Here is a 24,462-nt window from a genome sequence, read left to right as displayed (position 1 = left end):
AGAAATAATTCATTAAATGTTTTATTTTTTTATGCTCTTCACCAATGCTTGAATCTATTCGCTCTTAAGCACGAATCAATTGCAATTGCAATTATCATTGTTGTTGTTTAAAAAATATATCAGTAAGAATTACTAGTAGATTGTCACGTGGACTGTGATCTTACTGCTACCATTTAAAGTTCGTTTTACTTAAAGTGAAAACCTTCCATCTGCATTAAGACACACAGCACATGGCCTCCCACATCTCACTCATTTCAACTTTCTTCTTTCCAGGCTTTCCTCTCCCAACAACGTTTTCCAGATTTGTTTCAGTTTCTCTTTTCATTTGATCCCCAAAATTCCGCTCCAATGCTCCCTGTCTCAGTCTCAACGTTGGAGCCCAACGCCGATTCTAAACCTCTTATCACAGCCCAGACTCTTCTCACGCGCCTCTCCACTTCTCTCCGCCTGGCTCTCTCTCACTGCCGTCCTTGGACCGACTTCTTCGACCGTACTGCCTTTGCTAAACCAGCCTCCTTCTCCGATGCCACCTCCCGGCTTCGCAAGAATTTCTCCTACTTCCGAGCCAACTACCTCACCATACTCACGGCTGTACTCGCCTTCTCATTAATCACCCACCCTTTCTCTCTCATAATTCTGCTGTCACTCATAGCGGCTTGGCTTTTCCTCTACGCACTGCGCCCCTCGGAACTGCCGCTGGTCATATGGGGCCGAACGTACTCGGATATAGAAAAGCTAGCGATATTGGTGGTATTAACGGTTGTGGTGATCTTTTTTACCAGCGTGGGATCCCTGTTGATATCCGGGATCATGATGGGGATAGCTATTGTTTGTGCGCACGGTGCGTTCAGGATGTCGGAGGATCTATTTCTTGATGAACAAGAGCCCTTTGGTTTGGGGTTGTTCTCGTTTGTAAGTGCGGCTGCCTCGTCTGCTGCTGCCAACGCCGCCGCCCCTGTTATTGTTTCGCGCGTCTGAGCATTTTCATACATGGATTCATTGGTTGATTGGTTGATTCATGGATTCTCCTTTTATTTTATTTTTCATGAAGTTTGTACCAAACTATAAACGTACAACTTGTCGTCGTTATAATATTTTATTTTCATTTTTATAAAGCTCCTTGATTTATGAGTTGACATGTTTAAATCCTAATTGCAATTTCAAAAATTACAATACTAATTATAATTATAACTTCAGCATTGATTTGAATCATGTGAATTGGAATATGAGATGATTGCTGCCAAAATTTTTGATTTGAAGAATATGTTCCATGCTTCAAGTTTTTATTCTTCACCTAAAAGACAAATAGCAAATAAACCCGAGCTAAGTCTAAAGATATAAAAATCAAGAAAAATTCAAATAAAATATAATTTATCCAAAAACTAAAAATATAATAAAAAGAACCTAAATGCTAAAATTAGCTTCTAAAATGCTATGTAAATTATACTAAAATAACTTTAAATACGAGAGTTTCAGCATCTTAAATTGGTGTATAAGTAGAGAATTCCTAATTTGATATATAGCTTATGAGAATTAATCCCACTACCTAAGTTACTGTATATCTTATAGGTAATCTTACAGTTGTTACTACACCAGAACAGGTTTTTAGCGGCATTTTTTTAGGCCTTTAGCGGCGCTTTTTAACGCCACTAAAGGTATTTGCGGCGCTTTAAGAAGTGCCACAAAAAATGCCGCTAACGACAATGTCGCTAACTTTTGTGGCGCTTACAGAAAAAAATGCCGCTAAAGATCATGTTCTTTAGCGGCGCTAAGGAAATAAACGCCGCTAAAGATCATGTTCTTTAGCGGCGCTTAGAAAAAAACGCCGCTAAAAGTAATGTTCTATAGCGGCGCTTGGGAAAAAACGCCGCTAAAAGTAGTGTTCTTTAGCGGCGCTTATTTCACAAACGCCACTATTTGATATGACTTTTAGCGGCGCTTTTTTAAAAAACGCCACTAATTTTGAGATTTTTTTAAAATAAAATTTTCTATTTTTTTCAGCCCTCCTACAACAACAAATCAAAAGCAACCAGATCTAAACTAACCAAAAACAATAAATTTATATAATATTTCAAATTAAATGACTAAAATAATATTAATTGATATAAATAAAAGTGAATTCATACTTTTCTTTACAAAAACGTTAAAAGTTAAAATGATAAAAATATTTATGCAATATACTATGACGGCGGAAGTTGCAACTGGTGAAACATCTTCATCATAATCTGGAGCTGCTGTTGAAGTTCGTCGTACTTTTTGCTCTGCTCTGCTTCTCTCGATGCCGCATCTTTTTGAAGTCGTAGTTGTAGTTCTTCATATTTCTTTTGAACCTCTGCTTCTATCATTTGCTTCTCTCATTGCTTCTCTCATATGACCTCGCTTCTCTCATTGTAGCCTCTGCTTCCCTCATTGCCGCGTCTACTTTAAGTTGTTGCTGAAGTTCTTCATATTTCCTTTGAACCTCAAATGTGGTCGCTTGCATCTGAGCCATCTTGTAACACCCCTTACCCGTATTCAATACCGGAATAGGGTAAGAGGCATTACCAAAACACATGCACTTGTAAACGTATTTAACCGAGTTATAAAATTTCATCTAAATTAAAACTTTCAAAATAAGTAACATGCTCCTATAACTTTTCACAGTATATCCTCAAAATGTTATAATCATAATAATTAGGGCTTACGAGACCCAATACATTCTCATGCAATTCAATGCTTCATTTCCATTTCCTTCAATTCGCAATTTCTCATGCTCACGATTTAGATCATATCACTAGCAATTTCCATTTAATTCACGTACAATTCAATGACATCAAGTTCAACACTAATACGTATTTACCATTTAACTCAATGTTTATTGATTATACCATTCAATAACAAATTTATGAAATTCTCAATTTTGCAATGAAAATATCACTTTAGCTTGAATAACAACATTGTCCTGATATAAATACACTACCACTTATCCATTTACTTTAATTCTTTTGGGCTCGTTTGTCACTTACCATCCTTAATCAAATTAGGGAACGGTTACGGAAAATTGAGTACTTCACTTTCATTTTGCCATAGTATAACTATGGTCTTACGTATGATCACTTATCACTCATCCCTGATCAGATAAGTGTAGCTAGGCTACCACTTATCACTTTGTCACTTGATCAGATAAGTGTAGCTAAGGCTAACACTTATCACTTTTTCACTTGATCAGATAAGTATAGCACTTATCACTTTGTCACTTGATCAGATAAGTATAGCACTTATCACTTTTTCACTTAATCAGATAAGTGTAGCTAAAGCTACCACTTATCACTTTATCTCTTGATCAGAAGTACTCAAATCCGGCGTTCCGCTTAATTTGATCATTTATTCGATTTTTCACATTTTTATTTTATTCTCATTTCAAAAATGAATACATTTCATCATACATTGTATGATTCATGAAATTAACATTTAATCATTAAATTTCAACCATATGAACTTATTATTTCATTATCTTTCCACACTTGTTTCTATGCACATCACACAAGATATAAGCATATCATTTCTATTTCATCGTTTATCAATTAAAATCAAGTATATGACCAATTATACACAAATCATTCATATATTTCCCAATTTTCCTCCTCCTCCTCTCCATTCCACATCCTTAATGTGTATAACACACTTAAACAACATTAGCTATAATTTTACTATTCACTCACATGTATATTCAAAACTGTTTATCCGAGTCAGAGTCACTAAATTATTTTTATCCGGAGCTACAGAGCTCCAAATTAAGATCCGTTAATTTTCCCTGAAACTAGACTCACATATATTTATACCATAAAATTTTCAGAATTTTTGGTTGAGCCAAATAGTACAGTTTATTCTTTAAAGTTTCCCCTGTTTTGCTGTCTGACAGTTCCGACCACTCTTTACTAAAAATTAATTATCTCATTGTACAGAATTCGGATAATGTTTTCGTTTATTTCTTCTAAAAATAGACTCATTAAGGATTCTAACCATATAAATTATAACTCATAATAATTTTTTTTACAATTTTTAATGATTTTCCAAAGTCAGAACAGGGGAACCCAAATTCATTCTGACCTTGTCTCACAAAATCTATTATATCTCATGATTTACAATTCCATTGATCACACCGTTTCTTTTATAAGAAACTAGACTCAATAAGATTTAGTTTTATATTTTATTCATCCTCTAATTCAATCTCTAAAATTTTTGGTGATTTTTCAAAGTTACACTACTGCTGCTGTCCAAAACTGCTTTAGTGCAAAATGTTGATTTCCATTTTGCCCCAAATTTCAAAGTTTATACAATTTGGTCCTTTCTCAATTAACCCCTCAATTAATCTAATTTTCTCAATTAATACTTTACCTAGACATTATAAGTTGTTACACAACTATTGAAATTCAGAATTTCCACATATAACTCTATCTTCAAACTCTTTTACTATTAGGTCCCAAACATTCACTTTCTATTCAATTCTTTCAATAAAATCAGCATATGAACAATTTAAAGCTCTAATTTCATGATAAATCATCATATAATTCCAGCACATATTCATATCAACTTTCAGCTTCTTTCATAAAATCAAAAACTAATGAATTTAACAAGCGGGCTTAGTTGTAAAAGTCATAAAAATACAAAAATTTCAAGAAATAGTCAAGAATTGAACTTACTTGTAATAAAAATATGAAGAACCAGCTTGAAGAAGCCCTTCCATGGTGTTTTAGCTGATGAGAATTCAGAAAAATCAAGAGAAATCTAGATAATTCCTCTTTGGTCCTAACTTTATTAAGCAAAATTTGCAATATTCCAATTTTGCACTTAATTCTTCTTACTTTCTTGCTGATTTAATGCCCTTGCCGTCCAGCCCAAATAGACCTTGGGTCTATTTTCCTTTTAACCCCTCTTCCTTTTATCATTTAAGCTATTTAATCATTTCCCAAAATTTTGCATTTGTTACAATTTAGTCCTTTTTGTTCAATTAATTATCGGAACTTTAAAATTTCTTAACGAAACTTTAATACTAACTTTTTAACACTCCATAAATATTTATAAAAATATTTATGGCTCAGTTTAAAATCCCCGAGGTCTTGATACCTCATTTCGATTCTAATTATTTTAATATTTATTTCTAGTGCACTATTCACTATTTCAAAAATTTTCCTAACTTCACATTTAACTTATACTTACTAAATTAATAATATTTTCTACCCATTTGTCGAATTTAGTGATCTCGAATCACCGTTCCGACACCTCTGAAAATTCAGGCCATTACATTTTTTTTCTCGTCGGATTTGTGGTCCCGAAACCACTGTTCCGACTAGGCCTAGAATCGGGCTATTACACATCTGGTCTTTTAACCTCTGAACTTCAGCTTGAGATTGACTCCCCGAAGCCATGTATTGGTGCGAGCTGGATCCAAAATATTGGGTTGGGCTGATAAAAGATCCTTGAAATCGAACCCGACCATACTTTTCAGGACCCAAAGCTTCAGTAATCATCCGGTTATCAATGTCTTCAAGATGAACAGAACTATCACTAGAAGCAATCGCTTCGTACTCCGTCTTTTTTTCCTTTAACTTTTCCTAATAAATAAATCACATAGTTAGGAACGCAATATATATTAAAAAAAATGCAATATAAAAATAGTCGCATTACAAGCAATGAATTAAACCATTAGAAAATAAACACTATAAATAACTAAAACAAGTCAAATCGTATTAAGTAAACGTACCATAATTTCACCAGCTTCAGGAGTCATAGCAGATCCATCTTTCTTCTTATGTGTAATTTCAAAAAGTTGAAGGCGTCCAACTTTTTGACCGGACGACCGTTCCTACAATATAGTAGTAAAAATATTATTTAATAGAAAGTTATACATATTTGAGAATATTAAAAAATTAAAAATACCTCCGCCTCAGCTACACATGCAAAACTTCTCGACCCGGCTGTGTGAGTGAATTTTTGTTGCTGCCGGCTGCTTTTTCCAACTCGTTCACGATCCTACGTTATAAAATTTTTAGTACGTAAATAGTAAATACTATAAACCAAAATAATTACAATAGTTTGGAAGTACGTCGTACCTCGCCTTTCTGAGAATGCCAAAATCTAACCGCATCTTCCCATTGGTACCTCAACATACCCGGCGGGACATTTTGCAATTTCTCATCGAGGGTTGTTTTTGTCTTATAATAATTTTTCTTCTTTTATTGTCTCTCCATCTTTTTCCCAATGCCTTCTTTACATAAGCATCTGAGACCTCTAAAGCAAACCTCGCCTACAAAAAACACAAGTTAATAAAGTAAATATAAATGAAACTATTTCCCAAGCATTACAGATGACATTAACATTTTGTTACCTTAATATTATCGAGGGCTTGGTTTTTGTTGCTATCGGGCATTTGACGCCACGACTCGTAGTTGATAGGTAACATATTCGCATTTCGTGCTAAAATGCCCATGTATCCTGCTAAAAGTCGAGCTTCGATCCAACAGTGACCAAAGCATTTACGCATACCTTGACACGCTCATTGGATCTAACTCGTATAACTCTCTAAGTAGCGTCGTCCTCGACCTCTGCTGGCGTCCCACCATTTTCAGCTACAAATGGTATATTATAATATAAGAATTTGAAAAATAAATCAATTATAAGTCAATACGCATGTAAATTAAATGTAAAATTACTTTGAACTTCCGTAGGATCCTCGTGTAATCGGAACATTCAAGATCCAATTCTTTGTCTGTTGTTCAAGACTATTTGTTTCATCGAGTTTGGATCATTTTGAACAATGCTTTCCTTATAATTTTTCTTCTAGGCATTTTATCGCAATACACATAAAATGTAATTAAACTTAATAACTAATTACAACAATAACATAATAACTAAACTTTTAAGTAATATTTATAAGAATTATATAAAATTATAAAGTTTAGGTTTTCTTGTCTTTTTGTTTGTATTTTTATTCAATTTCTTATAATTTGGTCCTATATATATATATACCTCATATATATCCAAAATAATTAATTATACCTATATATATATCCATCCATATATATATATCAATGCTTTTTAACTTATTTATTAATTCTATTTAAACTAATATTAATTAAATACATCAATTGGTTTAGATTAAATTTTAAAATATATTTTAAAATACTAATTACTCTAAACCCAAAACCACGATCTGACCCCAAAATCCCTAAACATTAAATCCCAAACCCTAAATCCATACAAGTGTCCACCAAGCATTGCTATCCCATTAACATATGTAAGTTTAAATACAATTAATTAATCGATTTTTATTCTATAGCCAATTGATTTTTTTGCTATTTCTCTAAGAATTATTATTTTATCATGCTTTAATGTGGTGTTTTATTAATTATTTCAGATTTGGTTGGTTAATAATTTTTATTTATGTTCAAAAATGTAAGAACATATTTAAAATATAAATTAAAAAAACTAAATAAGATCTAAACCCTAAGTCCCTAATTGTTAACTTCTAACCCCTAACCCTATAACTGTAACCCTAAATTCATACAAGTGTCCACCAAGCTTTGTTATTCCATTTACATATGTAAGATCTAAACCTAATACCCTAACCCGACCCGCCTAAATCCCTGGCTAAACCATAAATCCCTAACTCCTAACCCATAACGTCTAACCCAACTCCTGACCCCTAAACATTAAATCTGATCAGCTCTTACATCATATATATATAGTACTCCTGATCAATTACAATAACCTTAAAATAGTAACCCGGCCTAAATATGACCTAGCTAAAATCTTAAATTAATAATCATATATATATATATTATCTTTGAATGAGCACTAAAAATCTTGAACCGAGATGGGATAAGATGGGATATCCTTCGGATATAGCTTATATCGATTTTGAATAACCAATTCTTCACACAATTTTAAAGATCCAAATTAATATTATCTCTTTTACAATTATATAAGAAATTAATTAATATATAAATTAGAAAACACTAGTTAATCTAAACTGTAAACCATAAACCCTAAAATCATAAACCCTTAACACATAACCTTAAACCTTAAACCCCAACCTTTAAACCATAAACCATAGACCAAATACGATAAACTAAACATATATAATAACCTACATTATATAATGCATGGTTAAGACCAAAACTCTGCGTTTTGGTTAAGATATTTTCCGGCGCTTCTGAGAAGCGCCGCTAATACGATGCTTTAGCGGCGATTTCTCGTGGACGCCACTAATTCCAGTATACATCAAGACTTAAATGCTGCGTTTTTGTTAATATATTTTGCGGCGCTTCTCAGAAAGCGCCGCAAATAATATGCTTTAGCGGCATTCCCCCATAAGCGCCACTAAGTCTAATATACCTCATGAAAAAACTCTGCGTTTTGGTGAGCATATTTTGCGGCGCTTTTTGCCCAGCGCCGCTAATACTATGATTTAGTGGCGTTTTTTGATATGTGCCACTAATAACTGTATACATCAAGACAAAAACGTTGCGTTTTGGTTACCAAATGTTGCGGCGCTTCTCTGAAAACACCGCTAATAGTATGCCTTAGCGGCGTGTACCCTTTGCGCCACTAATTCTAGTATACCTCAAGACCAAACTCTGCGTTTTGGTTAAGATATTTTGCGGCGCTTTTCTCAAAACGCCGCTAATATTATGCATTAGCGGCGTTTTCCCTTAAACGCCACTAACTGTAACATACACCAAGACCAAAACGGTGCACTTTGGTTAAGATAGTTTGCAGCGTTTTTCCACAAGCGCCATAAATTCTAACATACCTCTAGACCAAACTCTGCGTTTTGGTTAACATATGTTGCGGCGCTTTTGGTAAGCGCTGCTAATACTTCCTTTACCGGCGGGTTTTCGTAAACGCCACTAATGCTAATATACAGCGAGATAAAACGATGTGTTTTTGTTAAGATTTTTGCGGTGCTTTCTACAATGCGGCGCTTTCTGCAATGCGCCGCTAATACTTCCTTTAGCGGCGTTTTTCCATAAACGCCACTAATTCTAGTATACATCAAGACCAAAACGATGCGTTTTGATCTTCAGATCTTGCGGCGCGTGATGGTAAATGCCGCTAATGATGTTCTTTTACGGCGTTTTGCAGGAAGCGCCGCTAATGCCTGATATTTAGCGGCGTTTTATTTTTTGCGCCGCTAATGCGAGATTATTAGCGGCGTTTGTCGTCAAAACGCCACAAAAGGTGCCGCTAAAAGCCTTATTTGGTGTAGTGTGTTGTATATCTTAATGAGTTGGGTAACTATTTATTTAATTCACTAAGGTTAAACCGACATCTTTTTACACTCTTCCTCTAATATATTTCTTAATTTACTTGTCACCTAAATTACTTATGAAGAACAAATTAAATAATTAATCTAATCACAATCTAAATCCGTCTAATTGTAACCCCATTTCAATCATTAATCCGTTAACATTCAATTTCTTCACCACTTTCATAGGGTAAGATATATAAAATAAAAACATTAAAGAAAAAGTGAAAAGAAATATTGCTTGATTGAAGAACAAATCTCTTCAATAATCTGACTCAGAAGTTGATTGAGTCCACAAGTAAATCTCTGATACAATTACTCTCCAAAAGTAAAAGAAAATAACTAAAGTCTAAGCAACAAGAAAAATAGAAAACTGTCAAAACTCTCTTCTACACTCTTACTCCAAAATAAAATGTTGTATTTATAAGTGTTTACTCAGGAAATTTTATTTTTTAAAAATTTTAGAAAATTTTTATTAGTTGACTCAAATTTTGAAAATTTTCATTATGCTTTTTAATTTCTAAAAATAATAATTAAGCTCTCTTAAATTTTTTTAAAAAATCTCATTAATCTAAAAAAATTAATTAAACCTTAAATTTTTTTTTTTAAAAATCTCATTAAACTCCAATTTTTTTTTAAAATTTTACAAGTCCCATATCGGTCTCGGGTGTTTACATTGCTTTCATAGGGTTGTAACTCATACTTAGTAGCAATGGATCGATAAGAGCCCAAATCAAGCTAAAATTGACCACCTTAATTAGTAGACGCAGGCGCTGCAGTGCCTTCGTCCTGTGCTCAGCTTTATTTTTTTCTTTTGTTTTGCAAGGATGATGCAAGGTTCGCCCCTTTATAGATTGAGCCCAAGGAAGTTCTAGAGGAGCAGAACTGTAGGTTTAATGCAAATGTGAATACGAATCCGAGACTGAAAATTTGGTGGCACTAGAATGTAAAGCTGTGAAGATAAGAAAAGTGAGACACATGTTTGACTTAGTGCGTAAGCTGAAGAAACAAAAAAGTGGAAGAAATTCAAAAGGAAAGGAAAAATGGGCAGAAATTTAAGGAGTCGACAATTGGCTTGGTTGACAATCGAGTTGCCAGTTAATCACTGTCTAATACATATTTTAACAGCAGAAGAAATGCTATATCAAAAAGGAAGAAACTGAAGCGTGGGCTCTCAGTAAAGAACTAGGATTGCAAACTAATAAAAAAAATGATATTATTATTGGTGAAATCAAGAGAGAAAAGAGGGGCAAGCTAAGGAAATTAAAAGATGTGTTGCATGTTATTGAGGATAGGTTTTCTTCAAACGTACTTTGCCTTGGATTATCAGATGCTTGGGCGGGTTTGTAAACAGCAGAATGTGGTATGGTACCCAAGTGCTAATGATTTTGGAGTAATAATGTTATTGTTTTTCAAGCTATGATTAAGGAGGTCGTAAGCATTGATGCTTGCTTTTGCTGAATGCTTTTATTTCAGTTGAGACGGTGATCAATTCAGTACATCAATATGATTTCTAATGACGAATGGCTGGTGCTATGATCTGATATGATGGTTTTTGCTATGCTTTCTGCTCTGTTCCTTACGGCTCTCTTGGTTTATCGATTGGTGTCGGAATTTAATGTTTTATCATGTAATCCATGGTTAAGTGACTTTTTATCTAGAGAAAAACAATATATAATTTTATGTTTTATTAGTGATTCAAATGTTAACATCAGTAAGTGCGAAAATTCTTGTCCAAGCTCAACCCAATAGTTCGGATGAGCTACTCGGCCTTAAGATAGGTCTTCTAAGTATGATATTAATAAGCTTTATGCTTGTCCAAGTCCGGTTCAACCCAAATAAAGACTTAAAAATTTTATCCAAACTCGTCCATATTTGTAAATGGCTAACTCTAAACTCTTTTAAACCTAAAATACTTCTGTTTGCTGCATTGATAGGTTTCTTTGATCCAATGTTTACACTATCTTAATCTTTATGATATTTGTCTCAGGATTATATTCAATTTGAAGATTTATTTTTTATTTTAATTTTGTTTTGGTAGAAAAAACAAAGACTAAACAGAAAGTCTAAACTGCTGCTAAGCTGAAGAAAGTCCTAAGGCTTCATGTACTCCCTGCAAGTCATCATTTAGAAGCTGCTGCTAAACTTCAATATGCTTCATTCTGAAGTGAAAAACGGGATTGGCAGGCAAAAACATAAGTTGCTCCTAAATTAGCACAATACATCAGAACAAAAATCCTCTGCCCCTGTTTGTGTTCCTATGTGTGCCTCCTCCAATAATGAACAATCAATTTTAATAACAGCGGAAGTTGGATGTTTAACGTTTCCTGTTTAGTCACTTTATATTCCTCCTGAGCATCTTTGATCTTCTCTAAGAAAGAAACAAAAGTGACTAAAAGGTTTATCAAATTAATGTTTGAAGTCTGAAGAGTAAAAAACGAATATTATGGTAACTAAAATTAAAAGAAGAATGGTGAAATCTGATTTCTTTCTCTCCATCAAAAACTTATCACACTATATTTTTGGTTTCACTGATTGGATTGAATCGAGAAATGGGTGTGAATGTAAATGAATCTTCTCATAATTGAAAGCTTTCTTAGAGGAGATCAACGTTTAATAATTTTGTGTTAAGCTTTATAATTTTGAAGATGAGTGACTGCATTTTGCATCAACCAAATCAATCCTTTCCCCACCTTAATTAGTAGCGTTTTAACAAAATTTTCATTTACTTTGTCCCATGTATGGAATATTTATGCAATATGTGTTTCTTTTTCTTTTTCTTTTTTTCATTAAAAACTCAAAAAATGCTTCATTTATAAATAAATAAATAAACATTTAAGCAAGAATGAAAATCATTGGTTCTGTTTATGGGCACTAAAGTACATGCAAGAATAAAAGATATTGAGTTAGTAATGATGGAAAGATTGCAACTACAACTACCCCATCCATTTGAGAATTAAGTGTGGTGGAAAGAATGTACCTTTGTTAAACACTGAAAGAAGAATGCGGGTAGTGCCTAGTGGGTGCACCAAATCCTCCTTATGGGTTACACTAACTAATTTATAGTAATACTAATGTCGTACATGTTGACCCTAAACCTAATTTTGCCTAATCATTATTCTTTTCGAAACAAATTGTCATTCCCCCGCCCCACTTTTCCTAGGATAAATATCGCTGCTCTCCCTTTGTGTCCAACCTCACAATCACAAATCAACCAAAGCCTGAGTGCAATGGAGCCTCACGTACTCAGTGCCAAACCATGCACCTTTTACTTATTCTCTTGCATTCTCTTAATCTTTGCTTTCCTAGCATCCTTTGCAAGTGCAGCCATTCACTACCATGAATTTGTTGTATGTCTTAACTTGTTTATAACATCATGTTAATCTTGTATTATTCAAGTGTCATACCTTCTTTCCTTTTTTATTAAAACATTTTCTTTTAAACAGATTGAAGCAAAGCCAGTGAAGAGGCTGTGCAGAACTCATAGTACAATTACAGTAAATGGGCAATATCCAGGGCCAACGTTGGAAGTGCGAGATGGCGATACTCTGGTCATTAAAGCTATAAACAAGGCCAGATACAATGTCACCCTCCACTGGTAATCTTTATACAATAAACTGTATATCATAAACCAATTTATAAACTAGACAACATTACTTTACTGGTGCTTGTAACTTATATTTCTTCTGGCTTTGATCAGGCATGGAGTACGACAACTGCGAAATCCATGGGCAGATGGACCCGAATATGTGACGCAGTGTCCTATCCAACCAGGAAGGTCTTACACATACCAATTCACCATCCAAAACCAGGAGGGGACTTTATGGTGGCATGCTCATAGCAAATGGCTTAGAGCGACAGTTTATGGAGCTCTCATAATATATCCTAAGTTGGGTTCCCCGTATCCCTTCCCCATGCCCAAGAGAGAAATGCCTGTTATTCTTGGTAATTCCCATCTTTGTACATCTCACAGGGCTATGTTTTCGGTTTATATGGCATCATAACTCAAAAGAATTATAATGATAAACAGGAGAATGGTGGGATAGGAATCCGCTGGATGTGCTAAAGCTAGCACTTTTCACTGGAGGTGCTCCAAATGTATCAGATGCATATACAATTAATGGTCAACCAGGCGACTTGTATAGATGCTCTAGCAAAGGTATGCTTTTACCATTCAGCTTCAGCTACTTCAACTACTCACCTTGCCAATTATAAAAAGTATTAATATCATAAAGCCTGATCGATATTACAAAAATGCAGAAACTGCCATATATCCAGTGGAGGCGGGTGAGACGATTCTTCTGAGGATCATCAACTCTGCACTGAATCAGGAGCTGTATTTCGGGGTGGCCAATCACAAACTAACTGTTGTTGCTGTTGATGCTAGCTACACCAAACCTTTCACAACAAATGTCATCATGATTGCTCCTGGCCAGACAACCGATGTCCTTCTCACTGCTGATCAGCCTCCAGCTCGTTACTACATGGCGGCACATGCCTACAACACCGCCAATGCAGCCTTTGACAATACCACCACCACAGCAATCCTTGAATATGAATCTGCTCACTACTCCGCAAAAGGAGGAAAATATTTGAAACCGATCTTCCCACAGCTACCCGGGTTCAACGACACCGCCACTGCAACTGCATTCACTGCCCAGCTAAGGAGTCCTTGCAAGGTCAAAGTTCCCATTGAGATTGATGAAAGCCTGTTTTTCACAGTGGGGTTAGGACTAATCAACTGTAAAAATAAGAATAGCCCACGATGCCAAGGCCCCAACGGAACTCGCTTTGCTGCCAGTATCAACAATGTGTCCTTTGTGTTCCCAAGAAGTACCTCCTTAATGCAGGCCTACTACCAAGGTCAACCTGGTGTTTTCACCACAGACTTTCCACCTGTTCCTCCCATACAATTTGATTATACAGGCAATGTGAGCAGAGGCCTCTGGCAACCTGTTAAGGGAACAAAGCTCGTTAAACTAAAGTTTGGGTCCAAGGTACAAATTGTGTTCCAGGATACAAGTATTGTCACAGTTGAGGATCATCCTATGCATATTCATGGATACGACTTCTATGTTGTTGGGAGTGGTTTTGGTAACTTTGATCCCAAAAATGATCCAGCCAAATTCAACCTTGTTGATCCACCACGGAGAAATACCATTGGAACACCTCCTGGTGGATGGGTAGCCATCCGGTTTGTGGCCGACAATCCAGGTACCATATAAGTACTTTAATTCTTTCCAAATTAAACAGCTTCCATGTTTTGATGTCTGTTAATTACTAACTTGTCCGAAGCAGGAATCTGGCTGCTCCATTGCCATTTAGACACCCATCTCCCTTGGGGCTTGGCAACAGCTTTGCTAGTTGAAAACGGAGTTGGAAAATTGCAGACTGTACAGCCACCACCACTCGATCTACCCCAATGTTAGAGCCAATATCAAACATCTATTAGTGTGAAGTGTTCCACTAGTTTCTGGCTGCATGCTCACTTCCTTTGAACATATTACCTGCAGTTGGTTTGAATGATTTTTAGCTTGTGTTTATATGAATGTTATACGTCCTGAATTCCACAATTAAGCAAATGATTTGATATGATCTATGTATTGCTTCTAAGATTACACAAGGGGAAATCAGATTATTATATTTGTAACCAAACCAAGTTTCTTCATTTTATACATAAAATCCATCCGTACAACTCGATCTCCATTTAATTCACTAGTTAATAAATGAGAGCTCATCTGAAACCTCCTCCGCTCATTAACAATGAAAACAATATGATGGAACTAAATTTTATTGGAGAAGAAGTTATATATAGCTTTTTAAAACCACAAAATTCTATGGCCGATAACACATTAGATAATGCCCAACTACGTTGAAGCAACAAATATTAGTTGATACAGAAGACCCAAAAAATTAGCACTAGAAATAATAAGGTTGTCTTAATTTCATTGGTTAAATGAAATAATATCAACTTTAACTCTTTTCGATTATCGAGTATCATGTCTATTTTAATATCCTTCTTAATTTTCTCTATCAATAATGTCATTTATAAAGTTTAAATATGTATTATCATTACGGATATAATATATCTTATCATTCTATCCAACACTTAAAAGGTAATATGCTTATTATGTGAACTAATTAAGAGGACTTAACATAGTTCAACTATAATCTAAAAATATGTAAGCCTCCACTCGTTGGGTTTTGATCCAATCTATTATTTATTATTTACCAACACAAATCATTAGTATTTATATATGAATTTGTACTGAATGATAATAGATGAAAAATAACCGACTTGTGAAACTAGTACAAAGCTGAGGATGAAGAAATGTATGCATGGTCATTGACAATGACGGATAATAATTCATCTTATTATAACTTGATATGTAGGATAATTAATTTGAAGAAAATAATTCATTTGAAAGACTTAAAAATAATTGTTGGAACTTTGATTGTTTTTCTTGTTTCATTTCATGTTCCAACAATAGATAGAATAATAATTTTGGTGTAATCAAAGTTTTTCAGTTGATATTTTTGACTTTTTAATGACATGATTTATGATTTAATCTTATGGAGCAGCAAATGAGGAGGTAATTTCGTGCTACGATGTATGGTGATCATTATCTTTGAATTGACTGTCTTGGAGAGGGAGGAGAGGAGTTTGAACTTGTGTAGATATCCATCTGATGGTCACTAAACTAACTATAAATACGACTAAAGCAAACGCACCTATCGAACAATAGTATAGTTATGGTGAGTAGGGAATATTGTATCCACAAGGACTAAAAGTACTAGTAATTACCGTTTTTCTATTATTTAGCCGATAAATTGAAGAGATTGTTTTTAATCTAAATTTACTAATCTAATTTAACTACGAACGCAACAGAGAATAAAATAGGAAAATAATCGAAGATAATCAATGAGATAAACAATACCTAGGACAGAATCCACCTAGACTTACATATTATTATAAATCTGAATTAAACGATTTATTCACTTGTCTCCTGATCCGTAAAAATCCTTAAATTATATTAATATCTCTTTCGAGAGTAAGAACAACCGACTCTAGGTTGATTAATTGAAATCTCTTTCTAATTAAAACCTCTATTATCGCATTAACTCGATCTATGGATTTTCCTATTAGATTTGATTCTAATCTGGTAAATTTATGTCATCCTATTTCTAGGATTGCATGCAACTTCACTCAATTATGCTAGATCTACTCTTAAAAAGAGACTTTTCTTCCACTGAAATAAGCATATTAAACATGAATTAATATCCTGAAAATATTAAAACACGAAATAAGCATACATAATTGAGAACAAGAATCAAGTATTTATCGCGTAAAAACAGAAATTAAATAATAAAATTCATCATAGGTTTCATCCTCCCTAGGTATCTAGGGAATTTAGTTCATAATCTTGAATAGAAACATCTCAAAGTTAGGATAACAACAAGATATAAAGAAACTCAATAAAACTTCGAAGGAAATTAAATGGAGATCTTCAATCTTGAAGGAGATCTACTTCTGAGTTGATTTCAATGGAGTTCTTCGAGTGATTTTCTTCAATCTTCTCTGCGTGCCCCCTTAGGTCTTCTTCTAATTGGTATTTATAGACTTTAGAATCCTCAGAAAGCATAAAAATTAGGTTTTTCCGCGTATTTGGGAAGCATGGTGCGATATCGACATAGGCTGGCACATGGGCTTATGGCCAGCCCATGTGGAAATGCCTAGGCCGTGTAGATCCTAAAAACAGCTCTATTTGCCCGATTTTGGCTCGTTTTTTGCTCATTTCGCTCCCAAATGCTCTCCTAAGTATAGAAACATGAAGTTAAAGGATTAGGAGCATAAAATTCACTAATTTACATAATAAATCATCCAAAAACACATCAAGAATGGGATTAAAAATATGTTCCTTTTATAGCTTATCTAATATCCCTACACTTAAGCATTTGCTTGTCCCCAAGCAAAATTCTCAACTCACAATTAAAATTAATCTTTTCTCAACTTATAATTCTCATCAATAATGTTTCAAAATAATTCACAAATAATCATACATTGATAATTCAACTAAAAGAGCACTAAAGATTCAAACAATCCAAGTCGAACATTTTGAAAGTATAAATATTTCCCCTTATCTAAGTAATTACCTTTAATTCAAAATCAACAAGAATGACATCCTCACTAAAGATTCACTCCAATCACTCAAAGTGTTTAAGGTTCAAGAATAAGCAGTCAATAGTCAAACATGAAAAGTCATTACCATAGGCTTGCATGAAAATCAAATCTCCGCCACTATAAAATGATATGATACACGAATCAAAATGTCTTTAAGAGGTTGTAATGGGGCTTAGGTTAAGGGTATGGAGAAAGGTTGAAAAAGTTGGTTAAAACCGAGATCGAATTGATAAATTACCAAACTAGAAAAATAAACAAATGCTAAATTAAAAACAATTACATAAATTAGGAACTATTCAAGAATAAGAAAACGAGTTTCTTCTCAAAATATGAATTTAACTGTTCAAGCTCAATCAACATAGAACTAAATAATAATAATATTTTTTTTGTTATTTTCTGTTTGTTTGTTTTTTTCGTTTCTTTTTTATATCTTTTTTACAATAAGAAATAATTCAACAAATTAAACAAAAGTGCTTAATTAGGCAATTAACCAAATCAAATCTCGATAAAAAAAATAAATAAAATGGGAAAATTCTCAATGAGCAAAAATAAAGAGTTATGGGTTAACTTAATGGGTAAATCATGAAACTGTGTGTTAGGCTCAACGGGGTTCACTAAGGGTTAATTATGTAGGTAGACTTTTTATGGGATAAGTGGGTTAAAACCTAAGTCTCTTTATCATCTCAGTATATCAAATCAAAGGTGTGGTTTCGACATGTATAATCGACACAAGTTCTAGAACAACAAATCAAATTGACACACTCATAACCACTAATAAAATGAATAAGAAAAATGTATGCTCTAAAGGCTTAAAATCTCACAAAAATTATGGTTTTTTATGTCAAACTTGTAAATTTAAAACTTCAAGATAATACCTCAATTAGGAAACAACCTAAAATTTTAATTCGAAAATAAACTTATCATGCTTGATTCTCTCATGTCTTAAAGTTTAAAACAACCAATGTATAAATATCTATGAATTTAATCCAAAACATATCAATAAAAATCACAAATCGATAAAAATTTATTCTAATAGAAGTATGAGAAAATTACTTAAACACAAGACATAATTTAGGGATTTTCTAATAATTATATAAATAACCTCCCCACAGTTAAGATTTACATTGTCTTCAATGTACAAACATATATAATCACAGTATAAACAGAATATCATAAGAGAGGGAGAAAACTGAAACTACCTTAAATATTGGATGAAATCCCCAGAATAGTGAAAAGCGGAATTGAAGTCAATTCTAAATGGAGAGCATGAGTTTGAGCAAACTAATAAGAAAATAAACACAAATAGTGAAGAAGATTAAAGGGATACTAGCCCGATTAGAAACCATCATAAAAAATAAAAATATAGTTCAAAAGATAAAAACAAAATAAGTCTAAGAAAATAACAATAAAAATAAAATAAAGAAACTTAATGGTCCTTATCATTAGAAATGTCGGTGTCGTGAGTCGTCGCTGTGGAGGAGCAGATATGGAGATGCTGACAAATCTACTGCAATATCGCATCAATACTACCGAACCTCTGAAAACAATGTTGCTTAAAACGAGTGAATCGCTCGGAAAGGTCCACTAAAGTACCAGAAGAAGAAACAGGATGGTGACTCAAAGGTGAAGGATGAGGTGGGTCCTCGTAATGCAAAGGAACATCATCAGTGAAGTCATCTGGTTCATTCTGAGAGTTAGAATGAAATAATCGATACTAAGGAGGATCTACTCCACGAAGCCGCTCGATCATTCTCATATGTATCATGCTCGAGATTCCCTGTGGGGATATCTGGCCGGCGAGTGTAAGTGTAGAGGATTACTCCGGTGTGTCGAGGAGACCGAAATGTCGAGCTAGGCGAGTTACATAAGGGCCTAAATAGATAGAACCCTTCCTGTTGCGGTCTGTCTGATGGCGGAAAGCGAGGGCGATGAAGTAAGCCAAATAAAAAAACATGCCCTATGGCCATGCTCTATAAAAAATATGCATCGGTGGTATTGACGACTCTGGTGTTGTCTTTCCTACCAGTCAAAGTATGAGCTAAAAGGGCATGAATATACCGTAAAGCCGGAGAGAGAGAAGTCGCCTTCAAGCGATTCACGTCATAGGGTGTCCTACTCGCCGTAAGATCTGTCCAACAACTAGATGGCGAGTAGTAGATGTGCCGATGAAGGCGGAGGAAGTTCTCGGCATTCATAAACTCCTCAGAGTATAGTCCCAAACCAGCGCCGACCTCAGGGACACCCATATGGCGCACCAAGCCACCGAGTCTGAAAGTGATAGTGTCCGACTCGTCATGAGTCGTCATCACATACTAGAGAGTAAATGTCGAGCAGAATTCTAAAGTTAACTCTATGTATGTGCGTTTGATGATCGAGAAGAACCGGTCTCATGGGGCTATGGCAATAAAGGCACGCACATGATAAGCTAACTAGACCTGCTCTAAAGTGGCTCAACCAATACATCGGTCTAAGCTGAGTGGTCGCAATCGAAGTAGCTGAAATAATTCCTCTTGGGGACCCGCTAAAAATCAGAGATAAGGATGGCGAGTCTCAGCAGAGGCACTCGAGGAGGAGGTCATGCCAGGTGTCTTTCGCTTTTTCGAAACGGGGACGACGATCTTAGACTTGCTGCGAGTGTTCATCATAGTGTGCCTGAAAAAGTAAAATAATCCATCAATAAATAAAGTAGCACCAAATATGCAAATAAAGGACAAGAAGGTAAAATCCAAGTAGTCTTAAATATCAAATTACTCCTAAAAACAGTATGTATGAATACCCAAGAATGCAAAAACCATAAAGTGAAGCTATGATGAATCAAAGTGATGAAAACAATAAAGAATAAAATAACGAGTTTGTAACTAAAACAAATCATGACATACTGAAAATAAGAATAATAAAAAGTAGAAATAAATAAATAAACAATGTGAATACTACGAACAAAGAACAATAGTAATAGAACCAGTAAGCAAGGAATGTAAAATAATAAACTAATGATAAATCATAATAATAGCTATAATAATAAATGAAAACAGTAGCATGAAGAATTAACATTGGATGATAAAATAATGAAATAAAATAATAATAAGAGCAACAACAAGTAAAAAATATAAATATATAACTAATAATAAAAATAATAGATAATAAACAATAAACAATAAACAATAAACAATAAAAAAAATAAAATGATATAACTAATAAGAATAATAGATAAGAACAAATAAATAAATAAATAAATAAAATAGGCAAACAGTGGTGAATGGTGACCGGAGTCAACAGCGGTGGAGCAGTGGTGGTTCGGGGTGGGCGTGTGTCGATGGTGGCGAAAGATGGGCTACAGCGTAGGGATTGACTGGGGGTTGGACAGCGAGAAGGGGAAAAGGAAAAGAAAAGTGTGTGCGTGGGTGAGGGAAAGGAAAAAGTAGATGAGAGGGGGCGGTGTAGTGGCGGCTCGTTTGTGGGTGTGGGATGAGTGGATGGTCGGCGGCGAAGATGGTCGGTACTTATGAAGGAGAGGGTGATCGGAGGTGGCCGAATTTGCAAGGGGAAGGTTGACTACGGCTAGGGTTAAGAGTTGAAATTTGAAGAAGATGAAGTAAAAAATAAAAAGGGATTAAGGTTTTAAATAGGTGACACAGTCATGTAAGGGCTCGTGTTGGGCCACACGGCCGTGTCACACGCTCGTGTGATTCCTTTTAAGCCTATGTGCACTTTAAAAAATATAGACCCAGTCGTTACACAACCGTGTGTCTAGACCGTGTACACATACGACCGTGTCGCATGGCCGTGTGTAATCTCCTTCACTTCTCTCACGCCTGTATGACCTCTCACACACCTGTGTAGCTCGATCATGTCTCGCACACGGCCATGTGTCTTACCCGTGTAACTCTCTGACTTTTTTAAAAATTGAAAAAAATTAGCTCCAGGTTTCACACTGCCTAGGACACACCCGTGTGTCCAGGCTGTGTAGTCCACACGGCCGTGTAACACACCGGTGTGAACTATTTTAGGCCGTGTCTCAGTCGATTTTTGGAAAAATTAAGTCCAAGATCCACACGGCAAATGACACGCCCATTTATCCAGGCCGTGTAACTCATTGTCGAACCTCTTTTAGTGCACACGGCCTGGGACACGCCCGTGTGTCCAGGTCGTGTGGGTCAAAAAACATTTTTTTAATTAATTAATTTTAAAAATAACATGAAATAAAATTAAGAAAATTAGCAGTGTTAACACTTGGGTTGCCTCCCGAGAAACGCTTATTTAAAGTCTAAGCTCGACATACCTTGTATTCGCACGGTCACGGTGGTTCACGGAGTCGAAATTCCTCTTTCTTGTTATTAATTCTATTATCAAAATAAGGTTTGAGTCAAGTACTATTTACCTTACATGTGCCAAATTCAGAATGGGTTACCTCGACTATACCGTATGGGAATACATTCAGTACCGTAAAGGGATTTGATCCATTTGCATCAAGTTCGAAGTGGAAATTCGAGGATCCATTTTATCTAGAAGTACCTTGTTTCTAACCTTAAATTGTTTTGTTCCATCCACATGCTTATCATTATGTCTCAAGTCTTCATCATGCTTTGTTCGCCATTCATCTAGTTCATCGATATGCAATATTCGTTCATTATAAGTCGTTTTGTTTATATTGCATGGACTGGAACATGACTTCATCACGTTTTTCTGAGGAGTTTCTTGCAAAGAAGTTTGAGCCACATGGTTACTCATATTAACAGAACTTGTAAAATCATCTCTATCACTAGATGTCTTAACAGAATCACGAGCTTAGAGAGTAATCGTGTCATCACCTACACGAAGTTTTAATTCACCTATAACAACATCAATAATAGTTGTAGCAGTTGCTAAAAAAGGCCCACCTAAAATCAAAGGTACGTCACTATCCTCATCCATGTCTAAAACAACAAAATCAACTGGGAATATGAATTTATCAATTTTGACAAAAACATCTTCAATAATACCCCTAGGAAATCTAATGGTTTTATCTGCTAATTGAATACTCATCCTAGTTTGTTTGGGTTTCCCAAAACCTAATTGCTTAAACATTTTATAGGGCATGACATTAATACTAGCCCCTAAATCAGCCAAAGCATTATTAACATTTTAACTACCAATTAAATAAGGAATAGTAAAACTCCCTAGATCTTTCAATTTGTTGGGAAGTTTATTTTGCAAAATGACTGACCATACTGCATTTAGCTCCACATGCGACGAGTCATCAAACTTCCGTTTGTTTGCTAAAAGCTCCTTTAAAAATTTAACGGAATTGGGCATTTGCGAAAGAGCTTCAATAAACGGTAAGTTAATATGTAATTTTTTTCAGAATTTTAAAAAAATTACCAAATTGTTCGTTCGTGTGGTCTCTCTTCGTCGCGTTAGGATATGGCACTCGAGGTTTATATCCTTTACCAACCAATTTTTGTTTATTTTGGTACTTCAACCTTACGATTACTTACCACAGTTTCTTGCCTCGGTTTTGGTTTAGATTCAACTAACCATTCTTCATCTCATACAGTAATTGTATGAAGTTGCTCTCTTGGGTTAGTTTCGGTATTGCTAGGCAAATTACCTTGTGGTCTTTTCGAAATCAATTTAGCAAGTTGACCTATTTGGTTCTCGAGCCCTTAGATCGACTCTTGTTGATTTTTAATTGTTGTTTCGGTGTTTTAGAAGTGAGTTTTGACACCGAGATAAACTTCGTCAACATCTCCTCAAGTTTTGGTTTTTTCTCTTGCTGGTAAGGTTGTTAGAAGCCTGGAAGGGGTTGTGCTCTCTGATTTCCTTGACCACCCCAAGAGAAATTGGGATGGTTCCTCCAACCTGCATTATAGGTATTATTATAAGGGTTATTCTAAGGCCTAGAATTATTACCTATATAGTTGATTTGTTCGTTCTCTGTGCTAAAACCGTAGGGTAAATATTCTAGATTATTTATTCCACCTCCATTTGCATCGCATTACATTACCAGATGTACCTACGTAAAAACACATAAACCATCAATTTTTTATTTAAAAGTTTTACTTGATTCGATAACATGGTGACCACATCTAAGTTGAAAACAACAGTTGCTTTCATTGGTTTTGTCCTTATGTTTTAGCACTGATAATTATTCAGTGCTATCTCCTTTATAAATTCATAAACCGCTTCAGGTGTTTCATTGTTCAGAGTACCACCGGTTGCTGCATCGATCAACTGTCTAGTTGAGGGGTTCAAACTATTGTAGAAAGGTAACCCATGGTGAGGGCACGTTCTCAATAAGTCCTTATACCTCTCCCATGCATCATATAAAGTTTCTAAGTCGATTTGAACGAAGGAAGAGATATCATTCCTCAACTTTGCTGTCTTAGCCGGTGGAAAGTACTTCAGCAGGAATTTCTCAGTCATTTGTTCCCATGTGGTAATAGAATCTCGTGGTAAGAAATTCAACCACTGTTTAGCTTTGTTCCTCAATGAGAAAGGGAACAACCGTAGGCGAATGACATCGTCAGAAACGCCATTAATCTTGAAAGTGTCACAGACTTCTAGAAAATTAGTCAAAAGAGTATTTGGATCTTCGTCTTGCAAACAATCAAACTGAACAAATGGTTGTACTATCTGAATAGTGTTCGAATTCAATTCAAAATTATTTACAGCAATAGTGGGTCTCACAATACTCGATTCAGTCCTAGTTAGAGTGGGCTTGGAATAATCGTACATAGTATGTAACAACCCGATTTTGACCCTAATCGGAACGGTTGTTTCGGGACCACGAATCTGAGTTAGAAAAATATTTTAGTATTATTTTATGTGTTAATTATGTGTGAATTTACATGAGTGCAATTTTTGTGAATTAATTTTATTGTTTGTGTGCTTAATTTAATAAAAAGATTTAATCACGTAAAATGAAAGAGTGGCTAATTAATGTATAAGTGCTAATTTGCTAATGTCTTTATAATGTAAAGTCCTTAATAGGTAATTAGCCCACTATTAAATT

General features: G+C 34.8%; 2 protein-coding genes and 1 non-coding gene across 3 annotated transcripts; all 3 read left to right on the top strand.

Annotated features, from left to right (window-relative positions):
- The first annotated feature begins 206 nt into the window (after window positions 1-206).
- Window positions 207-1,146, top strand: LOC105793453 (PRA1 family protein B3). Its single transcript, XM_012622362.2, has one exon. The coding sequence runs from the start codon at window positions 349-351 to the stop codon at window positions 976-978; it is 630 nt and encodes a 209-aa protein (XP_012477816.2). The 5' UTR covers window positions 207-348; the 3' UTR covers window positions 979-1,146.
- An 11,353-nt stretch (window positions 1,147-12,499) lies between these two features.
- LOC105792442 (laccase-13) lies at window positions 12,500-14,944 on the top strand. Its single transcript, XM_012621022.2, has 6 exons — window positions 12,500-12,639; window positions 12,736-12,887; window positions 12,990-13,234; window positions 13,320-13,448; window positions 13,550-14,503; window positions 14,588-14,944. Exons 1-6 carry the CDS (start codon window positions 12,520-12,522, stop codon window positions 14,716-14,718), a joined length of 1,731 nt encoding a protein of 576 aa, XP_012476476.1. The 5' UTR covers window positions 12,500-12,519; the 3' UTR covers window positions 14,719-14,944.
- Window positions 14,945-23,718: 8,774 nt separating this feature from the next.
- LOC128032115 (small nucleolar RNA R71) lies at window positions 23,719-23,825 on the top strand. Its single transcript, XR_008188245.1, has one exon. It is a non-coding gene; the product is annotated as a small nucleolar RNA R71 (small nucleolar RNA).
- The last annotated feature ends 637 nt before the right edge of the window (window positions 23,826-24,462 follow it).

Source organism: Gossypium raimondii, chromosome 8 (genome assembly GCF_025698545.1).
Source record: "Gossypium raimondii isolate GPD5lz chromosome 8, ASM2569854v1, whole genome shotgun sequence".
Taxonomy (NCBI): Eukaryota; Viridiplantae; Streptophyta; class Magnoliopsida; order Malvales; family Malvaceae; genus Gossypium; species Gossypium raimondii.
Note: the sequence above shows the minus strand (reverse complement) of the source record. Positions and strands in the feature narration are given on the sequence as shown.